This window comes from Cimex lectularius, unplaced genomic scaffold, assembly GCF_000648675.2.
Source record: "Cimex lectularius strain Harlan isolate CLEC.00 unplaced genomic scaffold, Clec_2.1 scaffold165, whole genome shotgun sequence".
Lineage (NCBI taxonomy): Eukaryota > Metazoa > Arthropoda > Insecta > Hemiptera > Cimicidae > Cimex > Cimex lectularius.
In genome coordinates, this window is record NW_019392863.1 from 370163 (window position 1) to 387592 (window position 17430).

The 17430-nt window shown below is 34.5% G+C and overlaps 1 protein-coding gene and 1 long non-coding RNA gene across 5 annotated transcripts in view; one reads left to right on the forward strand and one right to left on the reverse strand.

Annotated features, from left to right (window-relative positions):
• Positions 1-17430, forward strand: part of LOC106670312 (atrial natriuretic peptide receptor 1) — a 501739-nt gene that overhangs the window by 266585 nt on the left and 217724 nt on the right. For all 4 annotated transcript variants that reach the window (XM_024228825.1, XM_014400509.2, XM_024228826.1 and 1 more), the window contains 3 exons: positions 5721-5897; positions 11669-11837; positions 14231-14389. In XM_024228825.1, coding sequence (XP_024084593.1) covers positions 5721-5897; positions 11669-11837; positions 14231-14389 — 505 coding nt within the window. The remainder of the gene's footprint in view (positions 1-5720; positions 5898-11668; positions 11838-14230; positions 14390-17430) is intronic.
• LOC112127622 lies at positions 11751-15764 on the reverse strand. Its single transcript, XR_002910655.1, has 3 exons — positions 14898-15764; positions 14748-14809; positions 11751-11829 (listed from the first exon to the last, which is right to left on the reverse strand). It is a non-coding gene; the product is annotated as an uncharacterized LOC112127622 (long non-coding RNA).

Consider the following 17430-nt stretch of genomic DNA (forward strand, 5'->3'; position numbering starts at 1 on the left):
CGTGCTTCATCGTGCAGACAAAATGTACATTATAAACAACGCCCCTTTGCTCCACAAAAGCCTGAAACTATCAATACGGATTCGTTTATGATAGTTATAAAGTTTTTCCCTTAAATTAACCCTTTTTAACTTAAAATTAACTCTTACTTGAAAACAATAAATCCACTTAGAAGATAATATTCATTATTTAAATCTTTCGATACCACGAGCAATAAATTTCACTCAAATAAAATAATCAATAAATAAATTGTTTTTTGGCTGAAGACTTTGGAAGTTTTCGTTTCTCCGAAAAACAATGTTCCAAAATTATTATTGGTTTTTAACTGATGTTGTGGATACCAATTGCTTGAAATTCTTGTTGGGTCTCTCCATATTAGTTGGAGAAAAAGAAATAAAAACCTTTTTCTCTTGATGACCTTAGAGCTATTATTTTCTCCAAATTGAAGTCTAGAATCAACAAAACACACACCCTTAACATCATATTTACGAACTTTCTTCATTTTGTCTGTAGAAATTATTTTTGTACATACCTAGATCATATTTTTCCTATATTTCTTCCAAATATTTCAGAGATACTTTCGTTTTTCTCTGAAATAATTCTTGAAGGTCTTTTCTTTGTAAACTCAAAAAAAATAAAAAAAATAAATAAATAAAGGATTGTCCAGATTTCTGCTGCATCCACTCTACACCGACAACAACCAACAAAATAATTGCTCTTTTCAAAAAATAAAGTATAAAAACGGCATAAAAAACATTTATTTCTTTAAAGAATATTCTTTTCTTTTAAAAAAGTTTACTTCGAGTAAATAAAGGATTATTTGAAATTAAAAAGTTAACTTAAAATTTAAAAAATGATAGTGAAATTAAAAAGAATTATTTTCAAGTTAAAAAGGGTTAATTTGAAATGTAAAACTAGTTAATTTTAAATTAAAAATAGTTAATTTAAAATTTAGGAAAATTAATGTGAAGTTAAAAAGGTTAATTTTAAATTAAAAAAGGTTACGTTGAAATTAAAAAGCGTAAATTTGAATTTAATATAGTTATAAAAAAGAAATAATAATTAGTAATTCTGTGTTTGATTATTTTTATGAGATACTATTTGCAACATACACTATTTTTTAAGTTGATTTAACTATAAACATACGTATGTGGCATACGTACAGTAAATAATATATGCTGAATTGTCTTCGTCCTTACTGCTTATTTGGAATTATCCAAAGAGAAATTCCGCACTGAAGATGGCAGAACAACAAGCGAGTATGTGACATTGTAAAGTGAACTATTCAGGTAAACTAGCATTAAAACATGGACCTCTTCTATTTTGCCAAAAGCCAACCCCAATCATCCTCTTGTTTTCTTTTTCTTATGAATAAACGTCCAATTAACTGGCCCTTGAGCCCTCACATTCCTTTCTCTCCCACTTTACTCTTACTGCAAGGATAAAACCGTATTTCATTTAGTTAACGGTAAATTACTTTGGACCACCAAATTTCGAAGCAGAATTTGTTTCACTTACAGACCCAGGTATGAAGATGGTGCAAGATCAGGAGTTGTCGGTGGATCAGGAATATATTGTTTCTCCTTAAATAATTTGTGTATTTTTTGAACACATATTCAAAGCCATATTAATATAATTTCTCTCCCCAGTTCCACCAGTTTCATAATTCAGCATTAATAACTTCTGTGAAAAATCATCAAATTTTTTCTATTCATCCAATTTACCTCAGGTGACAAAAAGATCCGTTGCATTTTGCAAAATTGACCAACTGTAAACTAGTGTAGTACTAATTGCTGCAATCAAGAGAAACGGAAGCAAAAACCAGTAATTTCACCCTCTCGAAGTGATCAGGCCTTGGACGACGGCGAGAATATGACATCCCCTTTCTTTTAACAAGGCCTCAGTCGTCTGCCGGACAGGAATGTTCTTTCCCCTAAGGACGCCTTTTGGTCTTAATTGGCGGGCATCCATGGTAACCGTCTAAACCTTTTTTTTAACATGTCTCAAAACTGTTTACAAAACCCGAAACTGCGTCAGCCTTCATGGAAAGGAACGAAATTATTATTTGAGTAAGGAGAGCGGCCTTATTTGCTTTACAAAGAATCCGAATGAAAAGTTCCATAGGGTAACGGAAAGGCAAAGAGCCGCGACGGGAAACTTGTTGAGCCGTAATAAAAAGTTAAAGTTTTCTGGGCGGGGGAAACTTCATGATCTTATCCGGTTTCTCTTTTACTTTTAACGAGACTTTTAGGAGCTTGTAAGTTCTGACCAAAATAATTATAATGCATGGTTAAGTAGTTACGCTCAATATGTCTGATTTTTTATATGCAACGTTTATATTGGGTTGATGCAAAAATAATGCACATTTTTCATGTTCAGTGAAAACAGACTGCAGTTTAACGTCAACAAAACATATTTAATTGAAATAATTTCCATTATTATCTACACATTTTTGACAACGCACGACCAATGCGTTAATCCCAGAAGAGTAGAAACTAGGGTCTCTGATATCGACGAACTCCCGAAATGCATTTTCAACGTCATTCTATTTCTGAATCGTTTCTCGCACAAAAGATTGTTCAGATGTTTAAAAAGGTGATAATCTGTAGAAGAAAGATCCGGTGAGACTTGGGGATGTGGTAAAGCCTGCGACGATTTCGCCAATTTGAAATTGGATTTTTCCTATGGCGTTGTTGTCCATTTATTGGGAGTTGTCTCGCCCTTGAGAATCTTCTTCTGAAGAAACAATTTTCTGAGGTGCGATGTGGGGCCGAAGGTATAGAAGAAAGAGGGGATACAAGATAAACAAACTCCTCAGCCGAGGTGATGAGGCGTTTGTGAGATACATGCCAATCAGAGGTCCAGCTAATAAGAAGTATAACTGTCCAACAAGAAGGGATTTTGCGGTCATCTTGGAACGGCAAAACTGGGACCCCGGAAATTCAAGCCTACACAAGGTGCCTTTTTTTGGAAGATACATTTTAATCTTTTGTGTGTGTGTCAAGGCCAGTAATTCTGAAATTATAATTTTTCATGAAATTTAAAAGATTTTGGTTTAGATAAATCAATAAATTTAGATAATTAAATAAATACTTTTTTCTCTTTACTCAAAAGTGTACATTTTTTATTTATTTTTAATCATTTCTAATTTCGTTATAATTTTTATTTTATTATACATTCTCTTTTCTTTTAGTTTGATTTTGATTAACCATTATTTTAACATGCCTACATAGTTAGGCACATATGTGAAGGCTGTTTTAGTGGGCAGTCTTTCTCTATAAGTTTCAAAAAGAAAAACCAATTCTCTAGCTGAAACTGACCGTCACAAGCCTCGTAACCCAACTAACGAAGTCGTGCCAAAGTCCGTTTTGCGTGTGGGCGTGCGTTGTCGTGAAGGAGGATAGGCGCTTTCCGATTGATAAATACTGGCCATAAATTCGCAGTTTTTCGGTCAATTTCATTAATTTAATTACAGTACTTTTCAACAGTGATGGTTTCACCCGGATTGAGAATGCTGCAATGAATCAGTCCTACAGATGACCACTAGACACTGACCATCATGTTTTTTGGGATGGAAGCTTGGCTTTGGAAGTGCCCTGGTTTTTCACTCCCTCCACCATCTAGAACGCTGTCCATTGTCGTATAATATTCATTTTTTGTCACACGTTACTCTACGACTGACTTTATGGATCACTTTTGTTGCGGAGGGAAAGCATTGAACAGATTTCATACCTGCAATCCTTTCGCGGTCGGTCCGCTCTTGCAGAACCCAGTTGGCGAGCTTTTTTGCTATTCCAATAGCTTCCAAATGGCGAACGACTCTGGATTGGTCTACCTCAGTAGTTTTTGAGGGGAAGCTTCAACTATAGCCCTTAACTGGCCATTTCTCGCTAGCTTCTGTGCTCGTGAGGTCATAATCTCCATTACGGAATTTTTGAAAGCAACGCTGCAATGTGGATTCATTTATGGTTCCTTGCCCTCAAATGTCATTAATGTTTCGAGCAGTTTGCATTCGCCCAAGTTTAACTTCATAAAAATAATTTTGCCGAAAATCACTCTTAGACATGATTTTATTTGAAGGCACTGAACAGACTGAATTAAATGTTTTTACTAAAAGGATTGAAAGAAAAAGAAAGCGAGATAAATAGGCTTTAAAATTATGTGTATCCCTTAGCATAATGGAATAGTTTTGTTTACGCAATTGGTATTAAAAGTGAAGCGAAAAGGAAAACGTGCATTTATTTTGCACCAACCCAATACAAACAGTCGGTTTATAATCATTTTGTTTATAATCATTTAATCTGTTTTCCTTATCACTTTTTCCTAGAACTTTTATATGAATAAACAAATAAGATAAGATAAAATTTGGCGCATAAAATAAAGTTTTTGAGTATAACTTATAAAGCCCCCGTTTTGAAAATGTAATTTATACTTTAAAAAAATAACTATTCGCACTTTCGATCTATAGAAAAAATTTATGCCCCTTTGTCGATGAAAAATCCAGAATGGCTTTTTTTATTTTTGTACTAGGAACTTTTAAATTCAATATTTATTGGTTAAATGAAACTTCGCCCAGGAGTGTTAAATCATATTTTTACGAGTTTGCTAATAAAAACTATTTTTTTGTTTGGCAAATACATGTCGTACTCATTGAAGCTTGTAAATATCTAAATATATATTTTTATTGCTGAACAATGTACAGTCTCCTCCTTTTAAGTACGAGTTCTTTCTGCACAGATCGTTCAAATGTAAATTTTGTTTTTAAATTAACAATTTAACACATTTGCCAAATTCACGGATTTTCCTGCACTCAATAAATACTAGTTTATTAATATTTAAGTTGGTTAAGAAATATTGTTATTACCCAACTGCGCGAAGCTCAATAGGTTTACAGATGATAAAAAAGAAAGGGAAAAGACCTCGAGGGGAAAAGCTACCCAATGATAGTACTACGAATAAGATATAACAGAAAGCATATTTTACAGTACTGATTAATTTATTTTTTCTTGTAATAAACTTGAATACAAAAAATTGCTGGTATTAAATTACTTAAAACTAGCAGTATTTCACATCTTGAATTTTTGATGCACACTGCTTACCGAATATTTTACCCGAAGGTTTTCGTGTTTCCTTTGATAATATTTTCCTGTTAATTTTTCGTACAGGAAATCCCAATCGGATTACGTTCGTCAGGTGGTATTATCTGTTATATAACCCTATTAACGAACATGATAAATTCACCTTCACCGACTAGATTAAATTCGTTTGCCGTCCTGGTTGGTAATTTAGAGACAACAAATTACTAATGACATCAAAATTTAATGGTTGACATCTTATATATATATATATATATATATAAGAGATATATATATTATATATTTTTAATATATGTATAGATATATATTTATATATCAGTGATGTGTTCAAGTTTCCATCTAATTAGTAGTATTTCTACAAACCAATTTATCTTATGAAGTTTCATTCAAATTAGTTCTTTTTGTCAGATTTTAATTTACTTGGATTATTCTTTTATAGACTTCTGATTTAAACCCAAATTAAGTATAACAGTGAAATATTTAAAAATACGAAAAATACACCCATTAAAATGAGAATATTAAGATATTAAAGCAAAATGATTTTTAAAAAATACATTTCCTACATCAAAGATGACCAAGGTTTTTACAATTGCCCAATATTGAAACTTCTATTTAATATATTTCAGATGAAAGACCTGCACCACGACCACCTGGTTCGATTCTACGGAGCGTGCATCGACCCGCCGAACTGTTGCCTGCTTACCGAGTACTGCCCCAAGGGCTACCTCCAGGATATCCTGGAAAACGAGCAGATCAAGCTTGATTGGATGTTTCGTTACAGCTTGATGCACGATCTCATTAAGGTATAACGGAAAATAAATAAACATTGAACGCTTTCTAGATGTAGATGTTTTGGGGAAATGCATACATCGCTATTTTGATACCTATTAAATTGTTTTGGATTTGATCAGTATAGCATACCTTTCTAATTCAACGTGGAATTTGATTACTATGCCCTGTTTTAATGAATGTATTTTTTATACGGTTAGGTTGTGTGTCCCATAGCATTTTATCCTGCTTAAACGTGTGGCACCACTGTCTGCAAATAGGTGGGTTGGGGTTTTTCTAGACTTGTTGCGAATCCGAACGTAACACGGTTGATTCCAATCGTCTTCAAAAGCCCATTCTTTTGTTTTTTGTCGATCAGACGCGCTTTTTCTTTCCATTTATGCATTCTGTACTTTATTTTTCCCCCAACCTCACCAGGAAATTTGAATTGTTCCGGTACATTGTTTCCAGTCCCACCATTGTTCACTATGACTTTCGTATGAATCCCTATACCACAAAATGGTTCAAAACCTATCAGCTCTGCAACAGCTTCTTTGTAAAGGCATCCCATTCGCATTCCAATAGGGATTTATTTTGTTTTCCTCACCTCGCCGTTTTAATTTGGTTTTACAATTCACCACCATTTTTTTGCTATTGGTATCTATGTTTAATGCTCTGATGGCTGCCCGTCTTCATTTCCTATTTCCCTTGACTAAGAGGGTTGTTGCCCAATCCTGGGACTGGTGACGTCGATGCCATGAATGTCGGATATTTCTTCATTAGGATGATTTTGTGCTATGTTTTAATATTTTTAGAGGGCGAGACACTCATCTATTACATTTCAAACAAACATGTCATTACATGACCATGAGCTCCGAATATTTGATACCTTCTTGTGTGTTAAATCTGTTGGTGTACCAACATATAGTATTTTCTTTGTCTGAGGGTTTTTTTCACTTCCCCATTTCTTACTAGTAGTTACGTCAAAACTATGATACCCATTACGTGAGAATATGACGAAATTCCCTATTTCAGTGTAGATATCTAATTTAAAATTATTTAACAACAAATTTAAAATACGTCTCAAATCACGAGAACATTAGGAAAAAATTTGTTTTGAAAAAATTGTTCCTATTTTTTAAACCTCAAAATTAAAATCAGATAATCCATACTTTCTTATATAATTTTGCAATATTAAACCAAAAATTCAATATTTTTTAAGATGTTAACGCAGCATTGCTTAAATTATATGTGACAGTTAACGAGATGTCGTTTTCTGAAACTCAAACAGAACTTTTGTCGATATTGTATTTTTCCTCTTTCGTCTGGGTTTCTTTCCGAAGGAAAGAGACATCTTATTTTCAGTGCTAATGTATACACCAAATCCCTGAGGTGGCTGATGTGCGTTGGCATGGATGTTCACGCGCCATATTACGTACATCAAACAATCCATACATATTTAAACGGAAAGACTCGGAATCATCAATTCTTCACGCGTATTACAAATTTAATGAATATATTAATCCTATAGCTGTTTTAAAACGAAATCCAGTCCTAAGAATAAAGGTTAGACGGCTAAAATATATATTCACAATCATTTCAACTCAAATCAAAAATTTTTGTACATAAATAAATAACGATGCTTAACATATTCCTATTCTCATTTATTACGATTTATTTTAGAAATCATCCCAACTCGACTCTTTCATCGGCGAACGCTTTGTAAACAAATTTTAATTAAAGTATTGTTTTTGTGGTCAAAATCGCTGGAAAGCATTCCCTTGTTGTTTTATTTACGTTCAAAATCTAGATTTTTGCATGCTGTTATTTTTTTAACGTAATTTATTTTATGTATTGCTATCTGTGGAAAATATATATTGAGCAAATAGTATAATAATAATACAAATCTGACAGATCAGTCAAACCAGGAGGCAGTGGGAAGAGAAACCAACCAGTGCTGGAATTCTCTTTTATTGAATTGGCTCGGTCACGAGACCATCGTCGTAACGTGGAGGATTGAAAGGGTGGGACGTTGAGGAAAGAGTTAAGGCTAGAGTGTTAGTGCGGAGGGATAGTTAGTGGAAATAGAGGAAGCATGTTCGGATAAAATCTTTCACGAATGGGATATTAAGATCTTGAGGAGTTCCCCATATGCACTACAGCTGTTCAGCTTATTTTACTTTATCCCTAGCACCATTTTTGGGGGCTCGCAACACGAGTGTGAATTTGAGCCCCCGGTGTGCCGGTGTTCTTCCGTAGAAGAAACTCATATTTTGAAGGGGGTTGGGACCAAATTCAGGGTCGCTGAGATCCGATTTCGCCCCTTCCATTGATGAGTGCCGAGTCAATTTCTTTCATTGCGGCCACCGGTCCCCTTAGGCGTCAGAAAAAAGTTCAGAGGGGATCGAACTCACGACCGCGGGATCTGTTAATTTCCAGTTGCTTCCATTACATGCTATACATGCTATACATATTATGTATATTATGCAGGGCGGACGACCAAGACCCGAGGGGTTAAATGCCTGGGTAGACTCGTACACCATCCCTAAAATGTCCGGGACTTGGTCAGCTCACGTGTCCTGCAAAATCTCTTGGACTTGTTCACAAACCCCAAAATTTTGGACCATTTTATCTCGGGGAGTGATTTGGTGATGTCCGCTCCTTCAAAGATTTCAAACCTGGACCTAGCATACCTATCACACTCTGTGAGGTAGTGCCTTGTCGATTCTTCTTTTATTTCGCAATAACGGCAAAAGGGACCTGGTAGAATACCCATTACAAAGAGGTGTCTTCTCAGTGGGCAGTGGCCCGTTAGAATACCTCTCAGCCTCCTAATTCCCTTCCTTGAGATAGAGAATAGCCATTTCGATTCTGCTGGTTTGATCACCTTAACGACTCTTTCTATTGCCTGTGTCCGGGGGATAAATTCCACTCCCTAAGGAATTGTTTCATGCCCCAGTCATTAACACTCTCTTTCGCTGTTCTCATAGAGTGAGGTAATATTGTACAACAACGACAAACGCAGTATTAGAACATGCTATACATAGTGTTGATTTCGAGTAAGTGAGTGGTCTGTTGTAATCTAAGTAATTCTATCTAAGTCCAAAGTAGCAGACTTGTTTCGATGGTGGAATTATCTAGTTGTTAATGTGCATTGGAGGGCAGGTTTGACGTTTGAACGTAAACGTGACTTGTCTCTTTTGTTCGTTCAACCCGATCCGCCATCGAGTGCACCAGTCAGTAATGCGATTCAATGTTGCTGGATTGCTTATGTGCAGAAACCGGATTTTAATTTAAAAATTGCCAAAATATGCAATAAAAATAAGCAATTGAAAGCCCTGAAATATGCAATATTAATACGTTTAAATATGCAATGATATGCAATAAACCAGTTTTTTTACTATAGTAACTTTAAACAGAAATATAGATAATTAAACGAAATAGATATTACAACTCTTTAAAACTAAAAATAACTAAAACTCACAAGTGTTTAGAGTTTATTTACATTTAACAAAAATGTTTTCTCACATACATAATTAAATTATTTATTTTATACTAATTGAGTATATTTAATTTTAATTAATTGAACCTTAATTAATTGAATGATATTAATTGGTCAAGCGGACCCCGAAAAATAATGGAATTAATTTTAATAAATAAGTACTTCTCTGAACTGTCTTCCGTGAAATTGTGCCTACTAATTAAAATATAATTTCACAATAAAATTTGTGAAAATATTGAATATAAGACCTAAGAAGGGGTTTTATATTCTTTTGTCGGTATTCCTAGAACCTTCTCTTCCCGTCGTTGCGGCCTGTTCCAGTTTTCTTCAAGTTAAACCAGTTTTTGGCCAACTTGTAGTGTTTTTACAGATTTTTTTTATGTTTCCCCCCAAAAACCGATATATTATTTTAAATATTTTGCGCGATAAATGCGATTTTACGGAAAAAATCCTTCAAATGTGTGATATTGTTCAAATATGCAATTTTATGTGATATTCATTAAATATGCAAATATTTGTTCTATAAAATTTAACCTACGGCTTCCAAGATACATGATTCGGATAGATAATTGATTTCCTCGGTCGTATGTGGTGTCAAAAAAAATATGCAACTGCATAAAAATCCGGTCTCTACTTATGTGGCTAGGATAAGATTGGAATAAGAATACAATTGCGTCTTCGTCTCGATAGGCCATTGATTTATTGTAGAATGACAGCCATAATTGATTTTCTATTATTATCATTTTTTGCTTGATTCCATGGTCCGTCCAGTACGTTGGTATTTTGATTTCCTTTCACAACTAAATACGGAAGCCGCTCATAATTTTAAGAATAGTTGAACCGAAATAATTAGTGTCTTTTCCATCGCGGTCGCTTCCTTTCCTTCGTGTGGCGTTACAACAAACGAAAATTATACAAGTACTCTTGTGAATGATATATTTTAGACTGGGATCACTAACACTAACTTAAATGTATGCAATTTAAACATTTCTAGCATGGAAATTCGGAATTATTTGACACAATTTTCTTCTTTGTCAATGTCATCTTTTCTCACGTCGACAATTTAAAAAATGTAACGTACAAATGATATTTATTGTCGGAGTTTTGTCATTGTCAACGATGAAAAGGGAGACCAGAACTAACACTTCTAAGAGAGTATCTCTTCCGGACTACTTTCTTATATGGGATCATTTACGTGGACACTAACAAATTTTCGGTTGAAAAACAGCAAGTAAGTAAACAACATTTGTAAAAACATGTTTTTTTTAAATTTTATTATCTACATTTCGGGCTGTTTCCCTTTTTTCATGCCCGTAATCATGAAAACCTTTACAAGAAGTACAGTCATTTAATAATACAAAATTTATAAAATTATTGTAGTAATTAATTTATATTAATATATTAGTATATAAATATATATAAAAAATAATATATTAGTATATAATATATTAATATATAGTATTATTGTTTTTATTTTATGGTTAAAAACATCAGATAAACAGCAGGTAATTGATATTGATATTTTTAACATAATATAAAACTAATAAAATAAATTAAATTAATTACTAATTTTATAATGTAAGAATAACTTTTTTTTAATCAAAAAGGCAAAAATACATAAACAAATGTTTTATTTATAAAATATTTCTTGTATTCCACATAAAATTTGTATTAAAGTTGGGATACTAATTAACAATGCGTTAAAACGCAGCGATACAATTTATTAATTAAAAAACGCTTTGTAAATGAATTTACACCTTAATAAGAAAAATGAATTTTAATTCCTCTTTTCTTAGTTTTATTTGTCGTTTTTTTCTTTTATTTTATTTTTATGTAGGTCTTATTATGCGAATGTGTTTTAAATAAAATTCACGATATTACGACGTTGTTCTGTATATACGTGCAAACGGTACTGGATTGCCAACACTTTGTAAAATTGTGATTTATTTATTTTTATAACATGGGTATTTCAACTACGATATTATGTGAACCCTTGGGGTTATGGTGTTTTTGAGAAAAAAATATTTGTAAGAATGTCGGGTTCGAATCCAGCGGCCCTGCATTTGAACCCGGCTCCTTCGTTTTACATCGATAAGCATCGTGTTAACTCCTAAAGTGTTGCGGCCACCAACGCCCACTTGAATTTTATTTAAAAACCACCTTCAATAATAAGGCTTACAGAATTGAGAAATAAAACCTGTTATGTTTTATGTTTTAAGCCTGGATGTTTAAAATTTTGATTTTGCACTCACTGTGATGTAATTTAAACACTCTTATCTTCTATTTCTGTATTAATTTTTACAGGGTATGGCCTTCTTGCACCATTCCGACATAAAGTCACACGGTAATTTGAAGTCCTCCACGTGTCTCGTCGACTCCAGATTTGTTCTTAAAATCACCGATTTTGGCCTGAGGTCACTGCGAGAAACTGCAGGCTCAATGGAAGACAGTGATTCCTACGCTTACTGGAAAAGTAAGTAACAGTGTGTTCTATAATATGTTAAATAACAAATAAAAATTGTATTAGTTAATGTCTGATCCTTAGCAAAAATATTGGTTTGATTTTACTCTTCATCTTGACCTGAATTTCACTTCGCACTCCGATCAGATCGCTGATTTCCTTGATTTACTCTTTCCCTTTCTAACATAGTTCATAACAACTATTTTGAATTCAATAATACGCACAACCAACAATTATTAGACCAGTTTGGACCTATGGAGCCGAGATTTGGGGCTCGTCCAAATTCTCCAATTTCCGTCGAATCCAGTCCTTTCAATCCAAAGTCCTCCGTCGCATCTTCATTGCTGCTTTCTAGGTTAACAATAGCCTAACAATTCTCAAAAAACCTAGTCATTCCATTTGTGGAGAATCTGATCGAGCACATTTCCATAATTACCACTCAAGTTATCCCTTTACCTTAACACACTGTCTGAAATATTTCCACATTCCATCCTTATAATCCTCCATATCATCTAAGCCTGTGATGTCCTTGTGACCTTATATCAACACCTAGTCCTACCAATTAACAGAGTTACACCACTGGCTGGCTCCCAACATCCCAAGGTCTGACAGATCTACGTTTAAATTATTACAAACAACTTTGTCCTATTTTCTGCAACAAAATAGTCAATTGCAATTATTGTTTATACAAACCAATTTTATGTATTTAACAGTATAATATTACGTGTTGAAATGGGACAGCATAATAAAATACAAAGTTTGTAAAAAGGCCTGGGCCCCTACAGTAACTAGGGCGAAGGAAATCCACTAACATCGATTACCAAGTTTGCAGCCCAACTACGAAACGTTTTCTCGAATCATCAACCCTCCAGAAAGTTAAGGTCGAGCTGATTTTGGACTAAATAAAAGGAGGACGTACTAACATGCAAATAAAACTAATGAATTGATTTTATCCAGCCCGACCACAGTGAATCATTCATAGATTTTGACGTGAATTCGAACTGTTAATTTTTAAAATTGTGATTGGAATATTTGCATAAAGAAATACTGGCAATTAAATATAGTAATGTACAGCAAAACTGGCTGAAAACACTGAGGTTTTTTCTAGTATATCAGATGTGCTTAATTTTTGTTCCATTCCTTCCGTTGTTTGGTCTTTCAATTGGGTTTATGCCCTGTTACCCATACCTTGTTGACCTTATATCAACAAATTTGTTGTCTAAGACATTTTATTTCATGTTTTTGTAATATTGTATAATTACAATTTGTATTTGTATAATTTATTTTTTAAGCCTTCCAAATAACCCTGAAGTTTGTACATCAAGAATTTCATTGCTGCTTGGCTCTAATCTAATTTTTTTTAAATATCATTCTGATTTTTTGATTCTGATGTGACCGGAGCCCATCGCCAGTATCACCGCTTGGATTAAATAAACAAAAAATAATACAGTGTAAATTAAATGAATAACCATCATAAATGCGTAAATTAACCCTCTTCATAGCATGCAAATCAAACTGACCAATAGTAGAGAAACTTTGCTATGAAAATTTCACTCAAATCATCACTATTAATGTATTTTTTACGAGAATGAAGCCCTTCCAAACCGATCTTTCCCAAATAAGAAATTATCCATATTTCGTGTATCAAAGAACTGTGCTATGTCAGTTTGGTTTTAGATGACGCGAAATAGAATATATAGAATATCAAGGAATAAATTTTACCATCGAAAGCAAGATAATTTTTTTTATACATTGTGTCTCCTAACCATATAAAACATATATATTTAAAATAAATTTTATTAAGTTTCGTGGTCCGCTTGACCAAATAAATTCTTTGCAATTAATAAGGTGTTGGTTGAGATAAAAAAGTCAGTGCCACAAGCGGGATTCGAACCCACGACCTTCGGCTAAATACGACTTGAGCTATCGTGACTTCGATCCACTCGGACACTAGCTTGACATCTCAACCCCACCTTTTTGAATTTTCCCTCCTCTCGGCGACACAACCTTATTTAATTGAAAAGAATTTATTTGGTCAAGCGGACCACGAAACCTAATAAAATGTAATATGCAAAATGAAGCTTCTCCGTGGCGATCATTTGTCGCCGAGAATCAAATAGATTACACGACAAAATCGTCTCAACCAAAACCTTAATTAATTGAAAAGAATTTAAAATAAAGTTCGACTACTGATGTTTAACTTTGCTTTGTGGTTCTACAAAATTCCACAATAGCTGTATTGTCTAAAAAAAACTACCAGCAAATTGTACAAAACTCGTTTTGCAAACTGTTAATATGAAAGATAGCCGTATGATTCTTTCTTAAAAAACTATTCCGGTTGTATGTTGAATTTAGCTATATTTTTCGTTGAACATTACCCAACTGTTCGTGTTTTGTTTTTTCAGAAATGCTCTGGACTGCACCTGAACTTCTCAGATTAGAAAATCCCCCATTGGAAGGGACTCAGAAGGGCGACGTTTACTCTTTTGCGATAATAGTCCACGAAATCGTGACGAGGCAGGGCCCCTGGGCCAACCTCCCGGAACCCTCCATTCAACCAAGAGGTGAGCTCTCTAATCTAATTTACGTTTAATTATAATATGCAATCAAATCTTAATGCCTACATAGACTTATGGGACTGTAAATACAGCCGACGGTCGTGGGTTCGAATGACACTAATTTTTTCATCTAAACGAAGATCTTACATAAACAGATTAATTAATTGAACAAAATAATTTGGTCAATCAGACCACTAAATATAATGGATTTAGTTATCCAACAATATAGAGTTGTACCAAACAAAGTAGCATAAAATTAATACAAACACTCCAAAATAATATGGTCAATGTGCTATGCAACATAAGGAATAAGATTTTACATAGGCACGTAAAATTCAAAAATTCGCTAGCAAATACCAGTCACCTCCGCCTACTTGAAAATGTCAAAGCGGCGAAATTCCTACTAAACGGGAGCATCGTCAGAAGCTTAAAAACAAATAATATAAATTGTTAAATCACACAAATAATGTATACTGTAAATAATTAATATACATAACATTTACAGAACACTCACGTTTCTCTTAAAAATCGAAACAGTGGATCCACAACCTACTCTCATGCCCAAAGCCTGTTTTTATATCAGTTATCATGCCTTCTCGTCCCCTATAAGGTCAAGCCCTGGTACTCACTCCTCGACCAAGTATGACACACTGCGCGACTATTCTCTACAAGCGGGGTACACCCGCACTGGGTTTTCCTCAAAAGCTGGTGTCTGTATGTCAATCGGGAATAGCCTATCACCAAACAGAGGAAACCCTTCCTTTCGTATCAGCCTCTCGTGGAGGGGGCATCGTACAGTGCTGCTCTTGACTCCCAAGTTTTCGTACTGGGCCATTGACGCTGCGACATTCCGTTATTGCATTCTTCACTACTCGTAAAGCATCAACGAATCGGATCTCGGTAGTTCGGTCTGCACGTTCGTTGCCCTCCTCTCGAAATCGAACACGATAAAATGGTCCCACTGGGGTCACAATGTCATGTAACATTGAGGTACTTTAGAGTGCGCACCTGGCCGATTAGGCTTTATCACACGTTTAAATTCTCAAGTAAGGAGCGACTCACCTCCGCATGCGGAAAATCTGCTTCTTCCTTGCAAAAGAAGGTCATACACACAGGCATAAGGTGGATAAGAGGGTCCATCGTGAATCTGTCACGGATAGTTGAAACCGCCCTCAGGGAGGCCATATAGACAAGAAAGGCAGAGCTTCCTTCGTCTCGAATCACCCTGATATGCCAGATTGAGTACAACCCCTGACAAAACGAAGCGGCTTCAAAGTGGACGAGCCTCCGCTATACACGGCGCAGTCCACACTTTCACCGGTCCTCGACCCATCCCGTATAAACGAGGTGAAAACAGGCGAACTTCAATCTGAGTTCTAGGAACTCGGCTCGGTTGAGGTGCGGCCTTGTCCATGACCTGGCTAGTACCAGAAGATCGTCCTGGACTCGTACGGGCGAGAAGACCCAGAGAGGCGTCTGCCGGTTTTCCAGCTCATGTATCGCCCACACTGTCAAATCGGCCATGCCTTAAGGCTTCGAATCCTCAGGTGTCGCGTCCGAGTTCGAAGTCTCTCTTACTCACCAGACTATGCTCGTTTAGCAGTTGCCCACGAACTGATCCGATCCTGTGTCCAAAAGTACCAAACCAACCACTAATCCATCCTAACTCCCCCATGCACTCTCAACACCTGGCAACCCCCCAATTCGACTAAAACGACGATGTCCTCGAGACATAGTCACTACTTAATCGTTCAAGTTGAGTTCCGGGATTAGCTTGTTCTTTCTTTTTTTGTTCTTAACATTTGTTTTCTAGGTGCTGTGCATATTATTGTGTTGGTGATTTGTCCAGGAAAAAAACATGAATTTCTAATGTATGATTGCAATAAAATTATTTATAAAAACAAAAATTAAAATAAACACAGAGACATTGTCTCAACCAAAACTACATATTTGAAAAGTAATCTTTATACGATTTCCCATATCTTATGTGATTTAAAAACAAAAAGTCATAGAAATCGTAGCTTTGGTAAATTTTACTTTATTGTTTGTAAACCTTTCTGTCCGGGCCTTCATTTCATATATTAAAGCTAATAAAATAAACGTGTGGAAGAAACCTAGCTATAAAATGTGACAGTCGTGAAACATACCTTAATTTAATCGCCTCTAAGTGTGATGCACGGTCACAAGGGCGAACCGAATTCTATTATACTAAATTGGTAAGGGGTAAATTGCAAGGTTGCAACATTCTACTAAATAGTATTTACACTTGACAATATATAATTTGATATTGAAAAATAAATATAAAAAAAGGGAAAGCTAGATAAAAATGTTCATGGTACATAAACAGTCTGACTAAGCGATACAAATAAAACCAGACATAAAAACACAAACATGAACTATATACAACTTTTTAATTATACGAATCTATTCATGGAACAATTGCAAAAAAGAAATGATTTCAAAATGTCTTTAATTCAGTAATTTTTAATATATTTCTATGGATCTCTTGAATCCTGTGCTAAGGTATTTTATAAACAATATGGTGGTATAACACGTTGGTACTTGTAATAACATAGAATTTGTATACTGTTTTTAAATTCATCCAGCAAAAAAAACTTATTTTTCGTACAAAAACTTTCGTTAGAATCAATTAAATACTGCAGTTCTTGCCGCTGAATAATATTCCGCCGTAAAATTTCAACCCACGGGAAATTTACACAGGGACTTAAGTAACTTCTCAGTCTGTGTGGAAAACTTAGACTCTTCAAAGAGACAAACTTTATCGTGTCAGGTTTTCCTCATAAATCATGACATCGTCGTGGTTTAACGAAGTTTCTTAACTAGAATTTATATTGACGATCTCTAACAATTTGTTGTGAAATATACCAGAACAATACTTTGTTCTGGTTCATTCAACTTAACGAATAACTGAAACGTTAAAAATTCAGTGATATTTTGTTCAAAAATATAATGCAACTATGTCAATATTAAATAATTTAATTTGAATTAGTTTGGAGTTTATATGAAATAATGGAAATTATTTAAGT